Source organism: Taudactylus pleione, unplaced genomic scaffold, assembly GCF_031769625.1.
Source record: "Taudactylus pleione unplaced genomic scaffold, aTauple2 ptg000040l, whole genome shotgun sequence".
NCBI classification, from domain to species: Eukaryota; Metazoa; Chordata; class Amphibia; order Anura; family Myobatrachidae; genus Taudactylus; species Taudactylus pleione.
This window is the reverse complement of record NW_028284442.1, coordinates 21,243,988-21,270,626: the sequence shown is the minus strand read 5'-3', so window position 1 is coordinate 21,270,626 and position 26,639 is coordinate 21,243,988. Positions and strand designations below refer to the sequence as shown.

At 44.3% G+C, this 26,639-nt stretch overlaps 1 protein-coding gene across 1 annotated transcript in view; it reads left to right on the top strand.

The window, feature by feature from the left end:
* Nucleotides 1–26,639, top strand: part of XPOT (exportin for tRNA) — a 121,464-nt gene that overhangs the window by 57,301 nt on the left and 37,524 nt on the right. The window contains exons 9-11 of the mRNA XM_088454649.1: nt 7,941–8,177; nt 9,375–9,413; nt 12,008–12,070. Of these exons, the coding sequence (XP_088310775.1) occupies nt 7,941–8,177; nt 9,375–9,413; nt 12,008–12,070 (339 nt within the window). The remainder of the gene's footprint in view (nt 1–7,940; nt 8,178–9,374; nt 9,414–12,007; nt 12,071–26,639) is intronic.

Below are 26,639 nucleotides of genomic sequence, written 5' to 3'. Positions count from 1 at the left end.
ACAACCCCACAGTTGTGGCCTATCTCAATCACCAAGGGAGCACTCAGTCAGTCAGTAAAGACAGAAGTGTCCCGCATTCTCACATGGGCCGAACGCAATCTCCCAGCCATCTACGCAGTGTTCATCCCGGGGATTCTCAATTGGGAAGCGTATTTCCTCATCTGCCACGACGTGCATGCAGGAGAATGGTCTCTACATCCAGAAGTCTTTCATTTTGTAGTGGACAAATTTGGATCTTCCGGAAGTGGATCTCATGGCCTCAAGACACAACAACAAACTTCCAATTTATGGAGCCAGAACACAGGACCCCGACGTGGCCTTCATAGATTCATAGTCTGTGAAATGGAACTTCCATTTGGCAGATCTCTCTTCCCTTCAAAATCCCTACTTCCTTGAGTCCTTCGAAAGTTCAGACAGGAGGGGGGCACAGTCCTGTTAATAGCCCCGACGTCATTTGTACTCTGATCTTCAAAGGCTCTCCACAGATGTTCCTCTACGAATAGACCGGTTGTCTCAGGGTCCATGTCTACATCCGGACCTAGCACGTCTGTCTTTAACAGCTTGGCTCTTGAGACATCCCTCCTAACTGCTAAAGGTCCAGACCATGCTCAGAGCACGTAAACCGGCCTCGGCCAGGATTTACCACAGAATATGGCATACATATTTCCCAATTTTCCAATGTTGTGCTTCAAGAAACTATGACCCGCAAGTCATTAAGGTTTCTCAAATTGTTGCCTTTCTTCAGGCTTGACTGGATCTAGGCCTCAGCCTAGCATCTCTGAAAGTGCAGGTCTCAGCTTTGCCTGGTTTCAGTGCAGAATTGCTACTATACTGGATGTTCACACCTTCACGCAAGGTGTTCTACGTATACAACCGCCCTTTGTCCCTCCTGTGGCTCCATGGGATTTGTCAATGGTGCTCCAAGCACTTCAGGAACCTCCATTCGAACTTTGATTTCTACTTCAGGGTCCATAGGGGGTCCACAGGGTTGACCTTGGGGGTATAGGTTGGGAACCAGATCCGGGCACCACGCAGTTAAAGCTTTTAGCTCCCAGGATGCACAGGGTCCACTCTCCCTATAGCCCCGCCCCCAAGCCAGAGGCACCTCAGTTTAAATTGGTGCCTTGGCTGGAGTCGGGTCACAGTTATCACAGGGGGGCTAATTAGCAGCCCTATGGCTTTAAATTAATTTTTTATAGTTCAAAGTTTTTTTTTTTACTTTGGACTCTTCTGAGCGGCAGCGTTGGAACGTCCATGGGACTTCCAAGCTACCGCTCCGTCACCCAGCCGGCACTGAGACGCCAGTACAGATCTGGGGATCTCAGCGGGACCCTAGAGTCTGTACTAGCCGGACTCTGCGGGCGCCCAGGACTGCTGCCGGATCGACAAGTACTTAGGGTGGTTCGGAGACTATATATATATATATATATATATATATATATATATATGCGCCAATATTTGTGAGGTTTGTCACATACTGTTGTGTGCTGCACGTTACCATATTTTAGGTGGAACTGTGTGTTGCACACGCTGATAATGGGTCTCTGCAGCTAATCTTAGCGTCAGTCAGGACTAGTATAGCGCTGCTTAATATTTACGCGATAGATATGTCTGACATTTTTGCTATGCTGCATGTCTTGGACTGCAGGTATTAGTGCAGAGGATTTGACTCAGAAAGGGTTATGTATGCGGTGCCATCTGGTGCCAGGCCCCTTACAGGATCCCCTGGGACGGTTTGTTTCTCAGGATCCTCTCCATTGCGGATCACTGGGCGGGCCCCATTGTTGTAACTTGGGGTTACTTCACCATACTGCCCTTTTCATCTCAGGGTATGTCGCAGTTTCTTGCACTTTCCCCTGTGACACAGACTATCGTTCCCTGCCGGGGTTTTTCACAGTACATGAATTTCCTCTGCTACTACAACAGTCTGTCATTTCCCTTGCAGGGATTACCACAACAACCACCCTGGGTGGATGTTGTTTTCTATGAAACACAAAATGGCGTGATATGTGTTTACTGCCCAGGTGGCTCTGCTGTCAACTGGGTGATGTATCGGGCTCTTTCCCCCTCACACGGGGGGAGCCGATTTCAAGTATCATTATTATCCCTGCTTTGGGGCTGGCGGTCAGGTCCATTCTGGTTATAGAGAATTTCGATCCTGTACCATACACCCTCAGTTTAACGTGGGGATCCCCGTTTCTGTCCAGTGGGTGGATCTCAGGGAGGGAGTCTAGCTGTCGCCAGATACGAGGTATCCTAAAGCGATTTGGCCTCCTGTTTTCCATTCCCTGAAGGTCATCACCAGTAATAGAAATCACCTCCTGGGTTGTATTTGCATGTTACTCGTTTGATTACCCATTCCTGCCTGGACTGATTCTATGGATCCGTAGGTGGTAACTTTGAAATCAATATGCTCTCTTTCAGGGGCGGTTGCCTGTCCTACCATGGCTATCACATGGTGGGTTAATACTATTGAATACTGGGCTGATGCATTTGTAATGTTTTTTCCCCCTCCAACACAACTGGGGTTCAAATGTCTTTTGTCGCTCACATAAGATATGCAGTTGTCATATATGGCAATGCCTACATTGGATACCAGTCTCCTAACCTTCAGGGTTTCGGCTGCGACTGTATACGGCGCTATACCCTAGGGATGAGCTCTGGGATAGCAGAGGTGCAGATACCATCTATGGGGAAGATCTTGTTTGGTCCTGACCTTGACAAGTTTGTAGCAACATTGGCAGTATCCCTAACACAGGATTACCGCCTTCAGCTACTCCCGCTACAATCGGACTGTATCTGTTATGTCTTTTTGTCCTCGGGGTCAGCCTGAGGGCCTGTTTTTTCCTAGGTTGTCGGCCTCCACAAGAGCCCCCATACGTGGTACCGAGCAGACCTGGACTTCCAGATGACCCTGCTTCTGAACCGAAAGATAAACCTTCAGCCTGACGGGACAGGTCTACATGTGGGGTATTCCAGAGTGAGATACCGACTTTCTCAGTTCACCCAGTGCTGGTGTCAAGTCACCAGGGAGCTTGGATAGGTGTTGTAGTCCCTCACGGGTGCGACCTCTCATTGCTCAGGTGGCCTCCTCACGTGTGGTTACACGGGCCCTTCTTCAGACCCGATCAGGGCCTTACAGATCCAGAGAGATATACAGTCTTTGCGGTACGCAGAGCTATTTAGACCAGCCTCACTATCTCAGCGAGGGACTGGTTGTTCTAATTTCTTTCAGGGGCAGGGGCCGACTGGTCCTCATTTGCCTATCCTCTGTCTCAAATCCCTGAACCAGTTTCTAAAGGTGCCTGGACTCAGGAGGAGTCCCCTATGCTTCATCATACGATGTTTGGAACCTGGGGACTTTATGGTTTCTCTGACTATTCAGGACACGTACCTACAGGTACATATAGCATTGGCTCAGGTTTGCTGTGCCCCAGCAACACTTCCAATATTTGGGCTCTGCCCTTTGGACTGTCCACAGCCCCACCGGGGTTTCCCAGATTTATGGATTTTCTGACAGTTCACCTGCTCAGTGTATCCGACTGCTCCAGTATCTGGACGGCCTCCTGCTCTTAGCAGGATCACCGAGGTACTTTTTGCAGCCTTGTCAGGTTAACCGTTGCTTCTTCACAGGTACAAACTGTTAATCAACGGGGCATAAGTCCTCCCTGCATCCCCCACAGAGTATACTTCATCTGGGAGCCCTGCAGGATTCTCAGAATCTGAGAATTCTTCTGGCGTAAAACAAGATCTCCACTCTTCGACTAGGAGTGCGTGGATGTCTACTCAGTCGACATGTCATTACACTCTGTAATCCGCGTTCTAAAATCCAGTGTGTATAACTTTGGAAGGATGGAATACTCAGTTCCATTCCAGGCCTTTCCATAATTGGCTCCTCTCCGGATGGAACAAGTTTTTCCATCGGATCACTGTTCAGACTATGATGCTCTCTCCAGAGGCGAGTCGGCCTCTGTCTGGGTGGCTATGGCCATCTCATCCAGGGTATTCTTTGCTACGGACGCCAGTCTCTGGGGGGCAGTGTCTGGTCCGCATTTATTTCGGGGCAGTTGGAAGTCTGTTGATTCCGCCCTGCAAATGAACTTGTTGGAACTTTAGGCTGTCTTGGACCTTCACTCTGGCCTAACACATGCTTCACGGTAAACCTGAAAAGGTTCAGTCCGACAGTGTCACAACAGTGGCTTCCATCTAGGAGACACTGGTCGTTAGGTAGCAATAACAGGAATGTCCCCCGTTCTGACATAATCCGAGGGTCTCCTCCCGGCCATCTCTGCAGTGTTCATTCTGGGAGTTCTCCATTGGGAAGTGGACTTCCTCAGCTGTCACGACGTGCTTCCCAGGGACTGGTCTCTTTTCCAAGGGAGGTTTCAACTCCTAGTGAGCAGAGGGGGGCCACCCAGAGGTGGTCCTCATGGCCGTCTGACTCTATCACACGCTGTCTGTGTTAGAGTCCAGCACTGCAGGTATTGAAGCTACCTTCGGTGACCCATTGTCAGTGAAGTAGACCTTCCACTTTGTGTACCGGTTTCCTCTGGGTCTCCCTTCTTCCTCGCGGTCTTCTGAAGTTTTCAATCGAGACAGAGGTGCTTTCCTTGCTGGTAGCTCCAGATTGCCCCAGACGTCACTGGTACATAGTTTTTCGGAGTCTCCCCATTGATTCTCCATTCCTGTTGTTTCACTATCCGGGTTGTCTCGGGGTCCTTGGTTTTTTTCCCTGGACCTGGCTCGTTTGTCTCTGACTACGTCCCTACTGTGGTCCTAAGGCTCTGGCTCTGTCATTATTGAAATGTTTAGAGCACATAGACCAGCTTTTGCTGGGTTCTACCACAGACTGTGGCATACATAATTCATATGGTATCGTCCCTGTCGCTATGATCCTCCGGGGTTTAGGATTTCCAGAAGTTCTGGCATTCCTTCCAGCTGGCTTGGGGTCTCGCCTTTTTGTCTGAGAGTGCGGATCTCTGCACTGTCAGTATGGTTCGGCTGTGGAATTGCTCCACTCTCTGGTATCCGATCCATCCTTCAGGGTGTTTTCTGGATTATGCCTCCCTTTGTCTCCCCTAGGGGCTCCTTGGGATTTGGTAGTGGTTCTTCGTGCCCTCCTGGGTCCTTCATTGAACCAATAGCTTTGATTGCCATTACATGGTCTATAGCTTAGTCTCTCTCTTATGGCGTTTGCATCTGCCAGGAGAGTGTCTTAATTGGGAGCGTTCTCAGGTGGCTCCCTCTTCTGATTAGTCCACCATGTGAGCTCCCTGTCTCTTCCTAAAGTGGTTTTTAGGTTCCATATTATTCTGGAACTTATGGTACTGACATTTCAGTCACCAGTACTCTCGGCTGGTGTGGCCTCATTGACTGTGGTCTGGCCTCTACGGATTTAGATGATCCGTTCAAGTTCCTTCAGGAAATCAGACTCCTTATTTGCGGTTTTTGGATTGCACAGGAAAGGATGGCCGACCAACAGACTGACATTGGCTAGATGACTTCGTATGACTATCTCAGGGGCCTACACATAGAATAGGCCTTTCTGTTTCTGTGCATACTTATTCTACTCGAGCTGTGGGTCCCTCGTGGGTGGCTCGCTGTGGCGCCTCGGCTGTTCTGCCTTGCAAGGTGGCCACGTGGTCTTCTGTCCACACCTTTTTAAGGTTCTATGCATTGGTTAGCTTTGCCTCTCAGGACGCTTTGCCCTTTAACAACTGCTTTGGGACATCCCCCTTGTCTCCCTGTGGAGCCCTATGGACTCTGATGAAGAAAAGGAGTTATGGTAATACTTACCTTTTGTTAACTTTCTTCCAAGTCCACAGGGCACCTTCTCTGATGCTCTTAGTTTCTACGGGTTTTTTCTGGTCATTTGTTTCCTTCTGTGTGAGTGTGATTCCTCAGTATACAGTCTTCCTTTTCTGCTATCCTGCTCCTGCCTTGAGCTTGTTAACAAAACTGAAGTGCCCTTAGGCTGTGGGTGGGTTATAGGGGGAAGGACTTGAGCATCCTGGGATTGAAAAGCTTTGCTGTTGGTATCTGGTCCTCCAGGTCCCACCTAAACCCCAATGTCTCTGTGTGAACCCTTTGGACTTCGACGAAAAAGTTAACCAAGTTAAGTTTTTCCATAACTCTCCTTATCTTCATCATGTCCACCTTATATTTTATTTTTTCTTTCTGTCCTGGCTATTCTGACCTTTAACATAAAGAGAAAGGTGATCCTGCACAGAATTTATATAATTTAAAAAAATCTATGAAAAATCCCTACTTATGTATTTATTAATATAACCTTAATCATAGGTCATAGATTATTTATTAACGTACACGGTGCTACCAGACTCCTTAAATATACTATCCCAACAAAAAAGAAAGAAATTAGATTCTCCGGTGCACCAGAGAATTTCATTTCTTTTCTTTCTTTTTTTGTTGGGATATTATGACCTTTCCCAGTGACAACAGATCAACCACATTAGGCCCCCATACATCAGTGATGTATTGGGCCAACTCGCTGATTGCCAGATGCCGGGGCATCTGTGAAATCCAACATGTTGAGTTTCACTGATTTGTCTATCGGAAACAAAATATGATCTTGATCAGCTAATCTGGGATTTTTGACTTTTAGAAATTCATCAATTCCCTGACGGTTCAGCTACCATTGATGGCCACCAGTCTGCATTTCCGACCAGTGGTTCTGGTCCCGACAGGGGATCTGTGAATTGGTCGGCAGATATATGGGGCCCAATACTTGGATGTAGGCTTTCATACTGTAGAAGGAGTTCAAGGAAAAGCCAGAATATGCATACAATATTTTGGAAGTTAAGGGGAAGGACTATCCACTTCCGTTCTCTGGATACATTCCACAATGGCTAGCCAAATAGAACCCAGGACAGTCCCATTAATTGTGCTGAAAGGAACCAGACATATTCCAATATTTAGGGAGCTTAGAATTATTGCTGCTTGTCATTCTTTGTAATTTAAGATGATATACACATCGTCACCTTTAGGCACCTTTAATGTTTTAACATGTATGAGCCTTCCAGCAAATTGTACTAAATATTTGTTGGCTGTAACTTAAACAATGTGGTTTCTAGCTTTGCCCATTTATTTTTTTTATTTTTTTTTACCTTTCTCCATTATATTCATTATCCTGTTGTCCAACCAGAGTTTATTTTTGTTTTGTTCCCGAACACATTGTACATTTTAAGTTAGATCAGTAACAAGTAATGCAGTGGTTCTCAAACTCGGTCCTCAGGACCCCACACAGGTCACGTTTTGCAGGTCACCCAGCAGGTGCACAGGTGTAGTCATTACTCACTGACACATTTTAAAAGGTCCACAGGTGGAGCTAATTATTTCACTTGATTCAATGTGGAGACATGGAAAACATGCACCGTTTGGGGTCCTGAGGACCGAATTTGAGAACCTGTGCAGTAATGTTACTGGTCGTAAAAGGTAATTGTTCTTGGGGATCTTTGTTCCTTAAGGCAACCACTTTTCTTTTGCCCATTCACATCTTAACATGCATTATGTATGATTAAGCTATGTGTTTCACACCTGTTTTCGTGTTAATGGACCAGATCTTTATTAAGGATGTTTGCGCAATGTTAATATTTGGAGGCGAGTGCTTCAATGTAAACAGACCGTTCAGTATGCTGTTTCTTCGAAGTATTTTAATTGTCTCTCTATTGTTCACTTCAAATTGTTTGTAAATTTAGATTTTTTTATTTTTTTTTTGTAATGCTTTTTATTTTTTTATTTTTTATTTTTTTGTTCTTCCTAACCAGTACAAGAGTATGAGATTGAAAGCATTTTCTTGCTGCAGTGCACATTTTAGCCAAATTATAGTCTCTTTGTATTTCCTGTCGGTGACATGGTTGCCTTCATTTAGGTGTATCTGCTTCCTGCTCTTTCACAAGTAATTCCTGATTGATTTGCACTAGGAGGAAGATGTGGATTTCCTGGCCAGATTCTCAAAGCTAGTGAATGGAATGGGACAATCTCTGATCATTAGCTGGACTAAATTAGTGAAAACTTGTGATATGAAGAGTGCCCAAGACACACTGCTGTCTATTGAATCCAAAGTGCCTCTGATGTTGCAGTTACTAGTCCATGAAGATGACGATATTTCTTCTAATATCATTGGATTTTGTTACGAGTATTTGCACATCCTGAAACAGGTTGGTAAACAAAAGAGCATTGTCACCATCTCTGCAGCTGAATTAATAAACCAGCACATTAATTTTTAGTTATACAGTGTTCTCCCCAGAAGATTTTCCATTGCAATAATAAAATGTTTTACACCCTGACCTTATAATGATTAAAACTTGAAATAAGATTGTATATATTAATTCTCCTCTTCTTATTAGAGGCCCAGTCATCTGATTATAAAAAAGTTGCAAAGTCTGTAGGATCTGGTCCTTTTTATCCAGCACCCAGGTACTGTCCCCACTTGCAGGCTCCCAAAGTGCCTGGTGGTAGGCTGTTTCTTGCCAGGTGGTGCACCTGCAAAAAACAGCCTGGGGAGTACACTGTTATAGCATAGTAGTATTACAGTTGTGAATATAAATCCAGCTATATGTGTAAATATAACTTGGTTGAATAAAAAACATATTTGAACCACTTCTCATCTGCAGGGTTTTCTTTTGTCTATAATGTAAGGGAAAAGCTTGCTGAAGTATGAAACAAAATAAACTTAATTTATTTTATCTGTAATATAACAGAATTACAGCAATCGCATATGTTGACACCAAAAAGTTACATTTTGTTCTGGTAATAGGTGAAGGTTTATATTTTAGTTGTACTTGGTACTAGTAGTGGCAAGGAAACCCAATTGGGTCCTTGCTATCACTCCTATAGGTCACTCCAGATTTAATTAAATCACCAGGTTCCCAGCAATACCAGATGCTGATTGCTAATGCTTTTGCATTCACTTTGACCTTTATGTACTAGAGATAGGTGAGGCGCGATCTGGATTGATGGTTTTGGCACCTTTTTAAAGTATCTTTGGGCTCTCCCAGGTTTAACAATTGCGCCATTGCAGTCCAACATAAAGTCTGCTAGGTACAGCCTCCAGTCTAACCTAAATCTGTTGGCAGATGCTCTTTGGAAGAATAGGCTGTGCATTTAACCACTGCTTAACATTGTTTAAAATCTTTTTTAGTGTATGATGTCTGTACAGTACAGAATAGTTTCTTGTGCTATAAGAACTATATAATAGAGTGAAAATTTGCATTTGCCAAATATAGACATTACTAAGCAGGTATTGTCTTTCCTAATTCTGTGACTTCAACGGGTCATGTGGTGTAAAAAAAAAAAGATTAGATTACCTAGGCCTTGAATCGGCAAGGGTGTAATGTTTCCTTTTCATTTTACAGTTGGTTTTGCTTTCTGAGCAACAAAAGACTAATGTGGAGGTAAGCAGTCCTCACTACTGCATGTGAGATATATTTAATTTTATTATTATTCTGGAAATTGCTTTGGTAATGTTTCCGGTTTAGAACTGTTGATCTTGCAATTCCAAAAGTGGAATTACCACCCCTCGGAGTGCCCTAGCTGGCTAAGAGCCTGGAGGGATAAACAGTAGATGGCAAAACTCTGGCTTTCTTTCAAGGTAGGGACCTTGCAGTCACTGCCCTTGCCTTTGACCGTCCACAGCAGGACCCCTTTTTTGTCTGTACTACGGGCATTGCTGAGTGGTAATAATCTTTAAGTACACCATTCCTCTTTATTACTCAGACAGATATACATAACGTTAGCAGTTAATTGTAGGCAAATTGGGGTCCTTTTATCTATAGGGTTGCAGGAAGAAGTGAAGAGAGACTACATATGGGTAGATGTGTGACGACAGGAACTGCGGAGAAGTGAGTGAGAGAATGGAGGGAGGTCAGGGGAAGCCAGCAGAGAGAAATCAGGGTGGGGAATAGGAGGTGGTGGCAAATGAAAGAGGACGGGGCTGTATAGGGATAATAGAATGTGGTTTCTGGTACAGCATTAGCAGCTCTCTAATAGCACTCGGCTAGTATTGCTGTGACTGAAAGTCCCAGCAGATGTCCCAGGAGCAGATGTTAGGAATAGCAGTTGTCTACATATGCAAAAAATATATAAATTGCATATTATATCCGCAAGACTTGCCAGCTAGGGGTTATATGCCCACCTGTCACATTTGCTGCTTGTGTTTATGAATCAAATTAAAATTAGCTTTCCATTTGTACTGCTTTTGTTATTAAAACAGTTTGTTTTAAGTAACTGACTCAATGGTGGGGGTTGCTGGATTAAGTTTATCCATGGAGGCATGTGCCCATAAAAAGTTTTACCACTGATTTACTCCGTTCATGGGGCAATTCAATTGTTTTCCCCTGAGGCTGGTACTAGTGGGCGCCTGACGGAGCAATTAATTTCTGCTCGCAGCCTCCTGAGATAGCAGGCAGAAATGTGTGAAAACTCAATTAAATTGCTCAGTCGAGCTCACATAAACCTTCGGTGACCTAGGTGTGGTGGGGAGTACATGCAATTTACATGTTAGCCACACTAATCTGCTACTACTATACTACTAAGCAAACTGTCAATATCACAACTCCAGCTGCACGAGACTCAATGCAACTTGCAGGCAGTGTTTTGTAAACAGTAGTAAGAGTATAAATCTTGCTGGGGTATATTTTTTGGGTGTCCAAATGTAATGGGCACCAATTGGGGCAATTCAATTGTTACTACCCCCCTACCCATATAGCTTGTATGCGCACCCAGAAGCTCGGGAGGTGGCGAGCAGAAATGTGTGTTTCCGCAGCTATACGCTTCCGAATGGAGCAGCAATTAAATTTCTCAGTTGGGCGCCCCTTAGTCAGAGCTGCAAGCGCGATAGATAGAATCATCCCCTATATGTCTAAAGCTGGGTACACACGTACAGATTTTCTGTCCAACCATACAACTAGTTGGTTGGAATGAAAGCCTGGTAAGGTATGAAAGCAAATGACAATCAGCAATTTGCTCCCAAATGCCGTAAAATGGACAAAAACTATTTGAACAAATTGTTAAGATCAAACATTTAACAAACTTCTCTGAACTTCCATTTTCATCTGTTTTCTGGCATTTAGGAGCAAATTGCTGATAATCAGTTACTCCCATACATTACCAGATTTTCATTCTAACCAATCAACTAGTTGGATGGTTGGACAGAAAATCTTTAGGTGTGTACCCTGCTTAAACCACATAACATTGGTGCTGGAATTTGATTCCTAAATAATGTGAATAATGAGAAATGCGTGTAGATCACAACTGTTTTCAGTTTCTATTTTTATGTGCACTTTCTTCCATCTATTTTACAAAAGCCCGTTTCTAGATGCATTTTTCTAAATTTATTAAAGAATAAAATGCTGTATAAGTCTTCCTCTTTTATAGTGGAGATAAGCTTAAGCTGGCCACACACTAGACCAACTTACATCCAACTAGCCAACTAGTTGATTGGTTGGAATGAAAATCTGGTAAGGTATGAAAGCAAATGACAATCAGCAATTTGTGTCCAAATGCCGGAAAATGGACAAAAACTGATGTTTGAACAAATTGTTTAGATCAGACATTTAACAAACTTGTCTGACGACCATTTTCATCTGTTTTCTGGCATTTAGGAGCAAAGTGCTGATCATTAGTCACTCCCATACGTTACCAGATTTTCATTCCAACCAATCAACTAGTTGGATGAAAGTTGGTCTAGTGTGTGGCCAGCTTTAGAGTGGTTTTTTTCAAACTTAATTGAACACCCAAAAACACCTGCAGTTTATGACTTTTATTTGAGGTGAACAGGTTTACCTATTCACTGGTGATTTGCATTTATTATCAGTGTTGTAGCACATTTGAGTCTGTCATCCCTCTTCTTATACCTATTTGTCTATGCACTTTAGCCTGTTATGTTATGATGTGGTTATGTTAATTCCACAATAAACATTGAGTCTGATGTATAAATGTAAACACATTCCTCTGCTCTTACATAAGTCTTCATTTTTCCCTGCTGTAGGCTATAATGCTCGCGGTTATGAAGAAATTAACATATGATGAAGAATACAACTTTGAAAATGAGGCAAGTGTACTGACTGATAAGCATTCCATAAATTCAAACATTCTTTGTTATTACATGAATGGAAAAAGATTGCTTACGGTATATACAGTCACCATATCGTGCAGTACAGAGAAGATCAGTCACTCATATCCATCTGATATCCTAATACACACACAGGCTTTTTTATTTCAAGCTAGTAGCCAATTAAATACCAGTATGGGTTTTTTGTTTTTGTAGTGTAGGCGGAAATCCATGCAAAGAGGGAGAACACATCTAAATAGGCCCTTTTTGGGAATCTGTCTCATGATTCAGTACTGTGAGGTTAGCCACTTTGCTGCCCCATTCACTTACTACTTCTCTAAACCTATTTTATAACTTTTTTATAAAATAGATATCCCCATGAAATAAAATATAATTCAGAATGCACTTTTTTTTTTAAATATTATAATGTAACCTTTGTTTTGACATTTCATCTTTTACTAGTATACCTGTAGAATCAGTTTGTGGGCTTCTTATATAGCATAATGGGGTAGATGTATTATAGCGGCACTTAACGTGCCGCTATAACGCTTCCCGCTTCGCCTCTTTACCGAGGCGAAGCAGGAAGTACTACCGATGAGATGTATGAACATCTCATCGGCTGGAGAGGGGGAGCGTTAACTCCCCCCTCTGGCGCTACCGCTAGAGATCACAGCGCATCAGCCTAGTGCTGATGCACTGTCAGTCCCGGCCGGCTCCACTGAGCATGCGAGGGATCTCGCAAGTTTCGCGAGATCCCCGCGTGCAGACTGGAGCTGGAAACCGCCGCAGCAGGGGCAGCGCTGCTGTGGGGATAGGGCAGCGCCAGGTGGTAGCTGTTGATAGCGACAACTACAGCGGGCCGAACGGCCAGGCGATCTGACCCCTTCATACATGGCCCCGGCTAACGGTGCTGCAATCTTGTAGATAGCAGCGTCGATAATGACAGGTGCGCATAGCCCAAACCCCCGATCATACATCATGGAGAAGCAGTATCAGTGCACATAACGTGCGATGGTACTGCTTCTGAGCTTCATACATCTCCCCCATTAACTTTTAATGTCAGTGAGGGGAGAAGGTGCTCTCCTTGCAGCCACTCCCCCAGTCCAGAGTGCCATTCCACTGCGGTCTTGGTGTTCCCCGGGCTGCTCCTTCACCCAACACCCCCACGTGGCAGCCATTTTCTGCAAGCAGATCTCCGGGGAAGCTGGGTCCAATCTCCCTGTATTACTCTCCCACGGGCCAGGTCATACAGCACTATATCCTACCAGCCACTGTGGTCTGTGTAGTTGATTTTAGTGCCCATTGTAAACATGTAATATTTTTCTGAAAATAACAAAGTAGGAACCTGAGCTTCAATAAATTGATGCTGCTCTTCAGTCCACTGAAGTGGTCATACAACACTTCGAAAGCAGTGATAAAAAATATGAATGTGGGCAAAGGCGCAACCTCCTAAGATAACGTTACCAGATGAAGCAAAATACAGTCTCATAAATTATGTGAGTTCATTGAGGATTGAAAAGTCCTTCAATTTAGACAACACCAAATCCAACAGATGTATCCCTCGTAGATCGCATATAAAAAGAAAAGAATCGCACTATAGCGTAGTAAATTTAATCACATAAAATATCACACATCTAAAACACAAATCCTTCACCAACATATAAAAAGCGTACCAGAGATGGCGGTGTATAATGCACACCTATTCACATATGAGCCAATGTATCCCAAAGTCTCCCGGGAAGGACCTGGAATGGCAGTTCTTAGGTGTGTATTCCTCGCCAAGATGGAGATCCTCTGGTGCTATATCTCTGTCACCAACGCGTTTCAGCTCCCTTCTGGAGTCTTTTTCAAGGTGTGTTTGGTTGGTGCTAGAGCGATCTTTAAATACCCTTCACCTGCCTCTGATAGGTGGACAGAGGAGGAGGGGCTAAATGGTTGCATACATTTAAACAATCAAAAACATATTATATTCCTTTCTCAGATTTAAAATATGACTCACTATAATAGGTCGACAGTAATTAAAAAATACATATAATAAAAAATATCTATCTCCTGGAACGCAAATTCCGACAGCGCTACGTCACTTCCTGTTTACCTTTTTATATAAATCCGGGAATGCCTCTAATAAACATCATTCTCTCTCTGTATGCAAAAATAGCTACTAGACACCCCCACATTAAGGAGTAGCGCTCGCGTACCTTCTAGTATCCTATGTACCATATATACTCGAGTATAAGCCGAGTTTTTCAGCACATTTTTTGTGCTGAAAAAGTACCCCCTCGGCTTATACTCGAGTGAAGTGTAGCGCTGACCGGACGGAGTTCGGTCAGCGCTACACAGCACAAACACACAGCCGCCGGAGCCGGCAGCTGTGTGTTTGTTGTAATCAGCAGCCGATGAGTCTGTCAGACTCAGCGGCTGCTGCTGCTCCCACTGCGGGAGCCATCTTCAGGCTCCCGCAGTGTGTAATGGGAGAGACGTCATGAGTAATGACGTCTCTCCCATGCAAAGCGGCCGGAGGAGCGGATAGCGGCGGGACCAGGAGCGGGAGTTTCAGGTAAGTGATTTTTTATATTTTTTATTATCACGTCTCTACTGGGGGGGGGACTTTACTACTGGGGGCACTACCAGGGGGGGATTACTACTGGGGGCACTACCAGGGGGGGGATTACTACTGGGGGGCACTACCAGGGGGGGATTACTACTGGGGGGCACTACCAGGGGGGGATTACTACTGGGGGGCACTACCAGGGGGGGATTACTACTGGGGGGCACTACCAGGGGGGGATTACTACTGGGGGGCACTACCAGGGGGGGATTACTACTGGGGGGCACTACCAGGGGGGGATTACTACTGGGGGGCACTACCAGGGGGGGATTACTACTGGGGGGCACTACCAGGGGGGGATTACTACTGGGGGGCACTACCAGGGGGGATTACTACTGGGGGGCACTACCAGGGGGGGATTACTACTGGGGGGCACTACCAGGGGGGGATTACTACTGGGGTCACTAAAAGGGGGGATTACCACTGGGGGTACTACCAAGGGGGGGATTACTACAGGGGGCACTACCAGGGGGGGATTACTACAGGGGGCACTACCAGGGGGGGATTACTACAGGGGGGATTACTACAGGGGGCACTACCAGGGGGGATTACCACTGGGGGCACAACCAGGAGGGATTACTACTGGGGGCACAACCAGGAGGGATTACTACTGGGGGCACTACCAGCTGCTGCTATTTCCCACCCTAGGCTTATACTCGAGTCAATAAGTTTTCCGAGTTTTTTGTGGTAAAAGTAGCTACCTCTGCTTATATTCAGGTCGATTTATACTCTAGTATATACGGTAGATCTAATTCAGACCCAGAAGCGTAACACGCGCCTTTGATTATGAGGCGTGGAACGCATACTAACCACGTGTCCAAGAGTCGCGCTTGCGCCTCTCTTACCACGACACAGGAATCCACCGGAAGTCTGGTAATGTGCCGCACACCTCTAATACAGAGGCGTGGAACGCAAAGCTCTCCTAATCCCGGAAGTTGGTATCAAATGCTTTCCAATATCATGTTAGGGATATAGAAAAAGACCGGAAAACACATCGCATCCCTTCATCATTTGGTGTGCAACATCTGAGTTCCGATAAAAGCAATATATCACAACAATGAAAGGAAATAAAATAATAAATAGGTTCACATCATAATATACATCAAATGTAAACAGTTCTCATTACATGCAATAATAACTGTGTTTACTTATTAGAATGTAGTTGCGGCCTGCAATATGTAGGCCGCACATCTAGACCTCTAAGAGTTAGATGGGCTGAACATATTAGAAATAGAAAAAAAGGATACGAAAACCATTCACTTTCTAAACACTTTAAAGAATTTCATCAATGTTCCGTTGCAGATTTGAAACTAGTTGTAGGAATCAAACAAGTTGAGGGACATTGGAGGAAAAAAGATGTAGACACCATATTGGCACAATCAGAAATGAAAATAATTTGAGCTTGGCACTTTAGCACCTAAGGGTTTGAATGTTGATTTTGAATTACAATGGTTTCTATGAGGATTTTGTTTTAAAAAAAAAAAAAAAAAAAAATTTGTAGGATCATTTTATGAATTTTAATGTTATTTACTATATTTGAGAACTGTTTACATTTGATGTATATTATGATGTGAACCTATTTATTTTATTTCCTTTCATTGTTGTGATATATTGCTTTTATCGGAACTCAGATGTTGCACACCAAATGATGAAGGGATGCGATATGTTTTCCGGTCTTTTTCTATATCCCTACATGATATTGGAAAGCATTTGAGACCAACTTCCGGGATTAGGAGAGCGTTGCGTTCCACGCCTCTGAATTAGAGGCATGCGGCACATTACCAGACTTCCGGTGGATTCCTGTGTCGTGGTAAGAGGCGCAAGCGCGACTCTTGGACACGTGGTTAGTATGTGTTCCATGCCTCATAATCAAAGGCGTGTGTTACGCTTCCGGGTCTGAATTAGATCTACATAGGATACTAGAAGGTACGTGAGCGCTACTCCTTAATGTGGGGGTGTCTAGTAGCTATTTTAGCATACAGAGAGAATGATGTTTATTAGAGGCATTCCCGGATTTATATAAAAAGGTAAACAGGAAGTGACGTAGCACTGTCGGAATTTGTGTTCCAGGAGATAGATATTTTTTATTATATGTATTTTTTAATTACTGTCGACCTATTATAGTGAGTCATTATATGTTAGATCTGAGAAAGGAATATAATATGTTTTTGATTGTTTAAATGTATGCAACCATTTAACCCCTCCTCCTCTGACCACCTATCAGAGGCAGGTGAGGGGTATTTAAAGATCGCTCTACCACCAACCAAACACATCTTGAAAAAGACTCCAGAAGGGAGTTGAAACGCGTTGGTGACAGAGATATAGCACCAGAGGATCTCCATCTTGGCGAGGAATACACACATAAGCACTGCCATTCCAGGTCCTTCCCGGGAGACTTTGGGATACATTGGCTCATATGTGAATAGGTCTGCATTATACACCGCCATCTCTGGTACGCTTTTTATTTGTTGGTGAAGGATTTGTGTTTTAGATATGTGATATTTTATGTGATTAAATTTTACTACGCTATAGTGCGATTCTTTTCTTCTTTTTATATGCGATCTACGAGGGATACATCTGTTGGATTTGGTGTTGTCTAAATTGAAGGACTTTTCAATCCTCAATGAACGCACATAATTTGAGACTGTATTTTGCTTCATCTGGTAACGTTATTTTAGGAGGTTGCACCTTTGCCCACATTCATATGTAATATTTTTCTGCATTTGTATGTGACTTGTGTTAGCGCTAAATTCTACTTTCTATACTGTACAGCTTGTACCTTTCCCTTTATCTTGTTCTCTGGCAGAAACACTGTGCCCGGGAATGCAGAAGAGCTTCCACATGTTCAATCTGCTGTGTTGGAGAAAGTGATTTCTTCCAATTGATGATCCAGGCGTGCTTTTGTAGGCAGGCTATGATCAGTTGAAGATGGTTTTGTAAAACAACCGGAGTCTGTGCAATTATCATAAGGTTGTCCAGATATAGCAGAATTCTGACGCCTGAGATAGACCGTCGTGACTGCCATTATTTTGGTAAATACCCAGGGAGCCGTAGATAGGCCAAAGGGTAGAGCCTGAAATTGGTAATGTTGCTGAAGGGCCGCAAACTGTAAAATTGTTGGTGGGATAGTATAATAGGAACATGCAGATATGCATCCTGAATATCCAGGGAAACCATGTGATTCCCCCGTCTCCATTGCCAAAATAATTGATCGGAGAGTTTCCATACGAAACTTGAGTACATGGATAACCCTGTTGAGGATTTTTAGATTTAGTATAGGGCGATAAGCCCCATTCGGCTTCTGAACCAGAAATAGATTGGAATAATAGCCCCTTCCCTGTTGCGAAACAAAACTATTACCACTTCGCCTGTTGCAAGGAGTGAATGGCTTACTGAAGGGCCTTTACCGCATCTGCTGGAGGATCTGTGCAATAAAAACTTCTGGGGAGGATGCCTCCTGAAAGTGAGGGTATTCCCCTGCAAGGCCACTTCTTGGACCCAGGCATCTGTTTGACACCAATAATCCGCAAACTGAAGAAGTCTGCCTCCCACCCTGGGATCCCCCAGGAGGATGCCCCGCCCCATCAGGGAGAGGGTTTGTCGTCCGGCTTAGAAGCTGTACGTCTTCCCGGGCCAGACCTCTTAGTTTGTCGCCCTTGATATTTTGCGAAAACTAGACGTTTTAGAGCAAGGCTGTTCCCTTACTCGTCCCTGAGAATGGAAGGACCAAAATAAAACCTGTCTAGACTTTATAGACTCCGTAGATTGCAGACCTGCTGACTTTGAAGCTGCCAGAGTAGCTGCTATTTTATTCAACCCTGCTCCAAAAAGTACTTTTCCATCGAAAGGTGAAACTTCCAGCGCCGCCTTTGATCCTGTATCAGCTTTCCAGGATCTTCACCAAAGGGCCCTGTGTGCCACTATTGAAGCTGCTGATGCTTTAGAAGCTAAAATTCCAGCATCTACAGCAGCTCCTCCCAGATAGGAAGCCGCTTCCCGTATATGCAAGATATAAATCATCTGTTCTCTGGCAGCATTTGGTAGAGAATTTTCCAATGCTCCAATCCTTTCTTCAACGGCTTTGGCTACCCAGGCTCCAGCCATAGCTGGACGAGTAACCGCTCCAGATGATGAAAAGATTGTTTTAAGACATGCTTAAAGCTTTTTATCCGTGGAATCCTACGGGGAAGATGCCGCCGCAATAGGCAATGTAGGTGGTACTTCCCGCTTAGTACATACAGAAGCCGGGAAGGATACAACGATGTTGTTCTCTTCACATAAAAACATTTGTCAGGGTGACACCATGCCTCATTCTTAAGCTCAGTGAGCTGTTCAGATACAGGAAACTCCGTTTTGATCACCTTCCGGTGGTGATTAAAACACTGGAGCCTTCTTAGTATGAGCTGGTTCATCATCCTGAATGTCTAGGATTAATTTAACCGCATTCACCAAAGATGGAACATCCACTGTGGACGGATGATCGTCGTCCCCTGAGCTAGGCCCTGGAGAGGAACCTTGCGCATCATCTGAATCCTCTGATGCGCGTTTCAATCCATATGTTGAGTAGACTGATAAAAAGCTAACTTGCACTTAGGCGCCTTAGTAACTACCGGTCTGCTATCAACATGATGGTGCCATGCTCTCACTAGAATGGCCATTAACATCCTTCCAGGAAGGTTGCATAGGAGGTGCAAACATAGCATGCTGTGGACACCCCATCAAAGGAGGCATAGTGGGAGCAGGCATACGATCCACAAACTGCTCCATTACCTGGGACAAAGAGGGTTACCCAAGAAGGCTCTTATCCAGGGACAGGTAAACTGGACTGGTGAGGTGGCTCTTTATAACAGACAGCACACAAACCATCCTTAATGTCCTGAGGGGACAAAGAAGCCATACATGATTTACATAAAACCAGCACAGAGGGCTCCCCCTACTGTCTTCCTTTTATATTTTGACATGTTCAAATAAAGGCAATAATTGCAATGTTATCTGACAGCCTTCACAAAATCTTAATGAATGTGTACTCAGAGAAAAACCTCCACCCCAAGAGGATGGAGTGAAAACCGGTGATAGTTATAATTGACAGACAGAAATAAAAGACAGTGTCAATACAGCAGCTAGCAAACAGTCACATACAATGCATTCGTAGTAAAATTACAATCGACTCTAAATCAACTACACAAATACAAAGGAATGGTCCGATATAGAGCACGATATACCTTAATCAAGGGAGAGATATACAAGGAGACTGACCCAAACCCTCCTGAAACCAACAGCTACATGGCGCATTGAGCATGAACAGTGTGCGTCTCCTATACATGTGGAGAGTAGGCGGAGCAACCCTTCGTAGGGACTGTGTCTATGTCGGGAGGGGAGCTGCCAGGGGAGCACCTACCTTCCCTAAGCTGCTTGAACCCTGGCGTCAGACCCCAGTGGTGGTGTGAGGACGCGGACAATCCCAGGCCCTGATTGCAGCAGATTCTGGTGCGTCTGACACCAGAAGCAAGGACTACCACTCATGATTATGTGAGGAATCTCCTTGCCTGACATCTCCGTGCGCCCTGATGATACTGGATCAGAACCTCTATATACCCCTGCCTATACCTTCAAATTTCCTACCTATAAACCTGTAAGGATGACGCCAATTTGCGTACGCAGTCATACAGTAAATAAGACTCCAGACTTGGAACGTGTGGTTCCGAAGCACAAAGTATTATTCAAGTAAAAATTACAGTCAGGTACACGCTATTGATCCAGACACAATTAGACGCAAAGGAATTATACAGACCCCAAGTACAGTATACATACGCCGCGCTTTCTGGTCCAGATGTTAGGCATCAGCAAGAAACCCCGTGGTCATTCAGCAAGAAGACTAAGAACCCAGTGTTGGAGCACACATATTTATACCCCCCTAGAATAGACAGGACTATAGAGAAGTTTCTTTGCTTATGCCATTGGTTCCCAGGGGGGGGAAGCATCTGTTACTGAGCATTTAACAGGCTGGTTCAAATAGACTCTTTCCAGCCTCTAACAACTGGGGGTCTCTGCCCTCCCACCCCATACAATCATCCTAACAGTTGTTCATATAATATACATTTTGTTGCTTGAAGTCTCTGCGGTCCATAAGTTGAAAATGCATGATGCGATCTCCACACCGATAATACTGGAATTCTGTTGAAAGAGTACGCATCAATACGAAACCAAACACTGCTTTCTTAGCATGTATAAAACCTTAGTTATCAAATATCTTTATTTCACAGCATTTATACTAACTGCACAAACTTAAATCTTATACCTAAAAGCTTATTAAACCTTTTATGTGGATATGTAATGTGTGAGTATGCGGGGTTTGATATAAAGACGCTAGTTAACTTGGGGCACATGCGTGCGCATGAAGCTAATAAAACAGTGTTTTCACACAAGATCTTATGCATTTGCTAATATGCGACTAGTTAACAGCGCAATTGTGCGTATTAATGTGTGTATGAGGAATGGTGCACTTAAATCTCACTAAGTGAACACCTACCAGTGTTGAATGCTGAGCTTTCTAGTTCCACATGCCTTTTCTCTCAGCAGCCCCCCCACCTTTCCCAGGCTCAAAAGAAAAGCTCTTTATTCTCCCAGACTCTTGTGTGGATGCAAATTAACCCAGCTACAAAACCCAGACCTAAGATAACACTCTTGGCTTTGAAGTTATTTCATTGCAGGAAGCCTGCTATGGTAAGGTGTGTATTCTAGCCGGGCCACCTGCAGTGAGAGCAGACGCTATCCAGAAAGCTTATCTACACAGGCTAGTTGTCACGTGGCCATTTGCTCTGTTCAGCTAATGCAATCCAATTTTGACATACTGCAAAGCCATTTCTGAAATATATCCTTTATAATATGTAAAGTCATGAAATGGGCTTTTGGTGAATCGCCGTACCTTATGGCGATGGTCACGGATGCAATCGCATGATGCTAATAGTATTATCGCCACATGTACTAAAGTGTGAGTTTTTATCTAAAATGGCGCTTAGGCGGCCATTCACAAAATGGCGTCTTGCGGCCAGTCGCAAGATGGTGTTGCTGCGATTCAATTTTAAACTGATCTGGTCTCAGCCAATTATCCAGTTTCGACAGCCCGTTTGCAGTCCAGATCGTAGCATTGCTGCTAGCAAGCTCAGCTGCGACCCGACAAGATCACCAGCCCAGTTACTGGAATTGCGGCTCGGCTGAGTTAGATGGAGTCGCAGTACATGCGGTTTAATTCAGACGCTTAGTACTGCCATTCCAAAAACATAAAAATAAAATAAAACACAAAATAAAAGCTTAGGACTGCCTGAGCAGTCCCCATTTACAAATGTGCGTCTTTATCCTGCCACACCAAACTAACAACTGAAGTCCTATGGCTAGGGTTGGGGTATATATGGAGGAGGACCCGAGGCATCCTTGGAGCTGAAGCTTTAACTGTTTGGTGCCTGCTCTCCAATCATATATTCCCCATGGTAGCCCTGTGGATCCCTACAGAAACTGAAGAAGAAAGAAACGCCTTTACCTACTAAACGTACTATATTATCTTCCCAATCCACAATTATCTGATTCAGAGATATCATCTGAAGACGCAGGTTTCTCACTCTGACTCTCTCAGGAGAAGAGGAGCTACCCTCTAAACTAAATATATCTGCTCTTGTGAGAGCAGTTAAAACAATTTTACAAATAGAAGAGGATGAACCTGCTCTTAAGAAAAAAAACTATATTTTTTTAAGACAAAAGGTAGTACAGCCTGACGGGGTGGGCCTTTCCCTGAAATTCAATTTGCCCAGGATGCCTGGTGTGAGGGAAGTGGTCTCCCACGTATACGCCCTTTCATTCCTGAGGCGACCCCTCAGCAGTTCTTTTGCACAGGACCTCCATCGGACCCAACCAAGGGCCTGCTGCTCCAAAAACCATTCAGTCTTTACTGAATTCAGGAGTAGAAATTTGAGTCCCCTCCTCACAACGGGACTAGGGCTAATATTCTACCCTTTTCTTAGTTCAGAAGCCCAATGGGTCTCATCAGCCTATCCTCAACCTCAAATCTCTGAACAAGTTTATCACGGTGCCCAGGTTTCGTATGGAAACCCTCCGTTTCATTATCCTGGCTATGAAGCTTGGGGATTTTATGGTATCTCTAGACATTCAGGATGCCTACCTACATGTACCTATAGCACTTTCTCAACAACAATTTCTCCAGTTTGCTATGCTGCAACAACATGACTAATTTCAGGCTCTGCCTTTTGGCCTTTCAATGGCCCCACAGGTCTTTACCAAGATCAATGGCAGTTATGGCGGCCTCTCTTCGTCGTCAAGGGATCAGACTGCTCCCATACATGGACATCTCTTGCTGTTGGCCAGCTCCTCAGAGACTCTTCATTGCCTTTCTTAAAATGCACGGTTGGTTGATCAACTGGAAAAAAATCTTCTCTAACACCCTCTCAAAGAATGGTACATTTGGGAGCCCTCCTGGACTCCCGAGTTCAGAGAATCTTCCGAACGGCGGGCAAGATTTCCGCAATCCAGCACAGACTACGCAGACTGCTCCACAATCGTCGGGTGTCAATTCACTCTGCAATGGAGTTCTTGGGATCAATGGTGTCCACCTTCGACATGGAGGAGTTCGCCCAGTTTCACTCCAGGCCCCTACAACACCTGATCCTCTCCAGGTGGAATGAGCTACTCCATCTGCAAAAATCCCAGATGATCAGCCTCCCCCCAGAGGTACACCTGTCCCTAGCCTGGTGGCTACAGACCTACCATTAGAACAAGGGTCGTCCATTTTGGACCCCGGACTGGGCTCTCCTCACCACGGACGCAAGCCTCCGAGGGTAGGGCGCAGTAACCGGCCAGCACTCCTTCCAGGACCGATGGTCCACAGTAGAGGCAGTGTTACCATTCAACATCCTGGAACTTTGAGCCATCTACAGAGCTATCGCTCAGAATATTCTGAAAAACAGGCCAGTACAAGTACAGTCCGACAACGCCTCTGCTGTGGCCTACCTCAATCACCAAGGGGGCACTCAAAGTCAGTCAGCAATGACAGAAATGTCCCGCATTCTCACATGGGCCGAACGCAATCTCCCACCCATCTCCGCAGTGTTAATCCCGGGGAAGCGGATTTCGTCATCCGTCACAACGTGCATGCAAGAGAATGGTCTCTACTTCCAGAAGTCTTTCAAGTTCTGATGGGCAAATGGGGTCTACCGGAAGTGGATCTCATGGCATCAAAAGCACCACTAAAAACTTCCATGTAGCCAGAACACAGGACCCCGACGCAGCCTTCATAGGCGCATTGTCATTTAAATGGAACTTCAATTTGGCATATCTCTTCCTCGAGTGCTTCCAAAGTTCAGACAGGCGGGGGGGCTACAGTCCTGTTCATAGTTCCAGTTTGGCCCAGACGTAATTTGTACTCTGATCTTCAAAGGCTCTCCGTAGATGTTCCTCTCCAACTTCCTCTACAAGTAGACCTGTTGTCTCAGGGTCCATGTCTACATCCGGACCTAGCCCGTCTGTCTTTAACAGCTTAGCTCTTGAGACATCCCCCTTCCCTAACGGCTAAAGGTTTCTCCAGCTCTGTGGTACAGACCATGCTCAGAGCAGGTAAACCGGCCTCAGCCAGGATTTATCACAGAATATGGCATACATATTTCCAATGTTGTGCTTCAAAAAACTATGACCTGCAAGTCTTTAAGGTTTCTCAAATTCTTGCCTATCTTCAGGTTGGACTGGATCTAGGCCTCTGCCTAGCATCTCTGAAAGTGCAAGTCTGATTTGTCTATCCTGGTTTCAGCGCAGAATTGCTACTATACGGGATGTTCACCTCTTCATGCAATGTGTTCTACGTATACAACATCCCTTTGTCCCTCCTGTGGCTCCATGGGGTTTGTCAGTGGTGCTCCAAGCACTTCAGGAACCTCCATTCGAATCAGTGAATGTCAGTGGCTCACTGCGAAGACTTTCTTCTGGCTATAACATCTGCCAGTAGGGTATCTGATTTAGGGGTACTTTTCATGATGCTCCCCCTTTTTAATATTTCATCAAGACAGGGCTTTTCTTCGTACACTCCCAGATTTCCTTCCCAAGGTGGTTTATCGCTACCACCTGAATGAGGAAATTGTGGTTCCGGCATTTAATTCACCAGACCTGTTGGCAGGTGAGGCTTTGTTGGATGTGGTCCGTGCTCTGAAGAGCTATGTGGACTGCACTACTTCACTCAGTAAGTTGGACTCCCTCTTTGTCCTATATGGATTCCACAAGAAGGGATGTCCAATTAACAGATTCTGGCCAGATGGATTAGCATGACTATCTCACAGGCTTACATGCAGACTGGCCTTACTGTACTGGCTTCAGTATCTGCTCATTCTACACGCTCTGAACAGCTATGCAAGGCGGCCACCTGGTCTTCTGTCCACACCTTTCTTAGGTTTTATGCCTGATACATTCGCCTCTCAGTATGCTTCCTTTGGGCATAGGGTTCTCCTATCAGCTCAGGAGCGTCTCCGCCCTTGAACAACTGCTTTGGGACATCCCTAATGTCTCCCTGTGGAGCCTTAGGGAGCCTGAAGAAGAAAAGGAGTGTTATGGTAAAACTTACCTTGGTTAAATTCAAAATCCATAGGCTCCACAGGGCATCCGCCCTGATGCTCCTAGCTTCTATGGGTTTCTACTCCTGGTCACTTGTTTCCTTCTTTGTGTGAGTTAGTGGTACATTGAGGAATCAGTCCTCATTTTCTCCTAACTTGCTTCAGTCCTCATTTTCTCCTAACTTGCTTCTGCCTTGTTAATTAACAAAACTGAAGTGCCCTCAGGCTGTGGACGGGGTCTAGGGGGAAGGACCGGAGCATCCTGGGATTGAAAAGCTTTGCTGTTGGTGTCTGATCCTTCAGGTCCCACCTACACCCCAGTGTTTCTGTGTGGACTCTTTGGACTTCGAAGAAAGAGTTAACCAAGGTAAGTTTTTTTTTTTTTTTTTTTTTTTTTTTTTTTTTTTTTTCCCCCCCATAACTCTCCTTATCTTCATCATGTCCACCTTAAGCAGACTTTATTTTATTTTTCTATCTGTCCTGGCTATTATGACTTTTCCCAGTGACGCTATGGACTTCAAATAAAGAGAGTTAACCAAGGTAATTTTACCATAACACTCCTTTTTCTTGAAGACAATATTTTGCTAATAGAAATAATTTTTATCAGTTTCACGACACAGGTTAGCATAACTGATCTGTTGAAAATTCTAGTTAATAATTTAACTGAGATATCCCGGATGTATGGTATCTGGTAAACCTGAATATGTTTGAGATTGTGTGACTAAAAATAAGTTGTGTACAGGAAACAGGAGTGTAGAGAAGCCAGTACAAACAAGTGAAGTTAAGTAGGATGAAAAGTCCACTGTTATCAGGAAAATATACAATCAGAAGCAGAAAAGATTTTGACTATATTTGAAAATATATTTTATTTATAAATTAAGAGCATTGACAGTGTATATAGACTTCTGGACAAGAGTAAAGAAGCATGTGTGGCAATGATAGATGTGCTTCTAGAAATAGAACTGGAGATTTCTGCACATTTGCTGTAAGCTCTGTGTACAGTATCTTTTTAAATAAAAAAATTTAATCCCAGCCCCCCCTCCCCAAAATGTTGTCCCTATACACTATAAATGACAGGGGCTTTCCAAATAATTAAAATGTGTTTAAACATCCTATAGTAAGCATGAGTATAATGTACAACTATGTTAGCCCTTTTGGAACAGTATGTTTTGGAACCAGAGTAGCCAGTGACTTCAGTATAGTGTTTGGGAAGAACCTACGTTCACTGTTTCACTTGTGAAAATCTATATTCAAGTGAAATGGACAGTTTTTGGGCATCCTAGTACTTTTTAGAGATCGCACCCACCACATGGAAGATTGAAAAATGTAGGTTTAAATTATACCTTTGGGGTGGGCA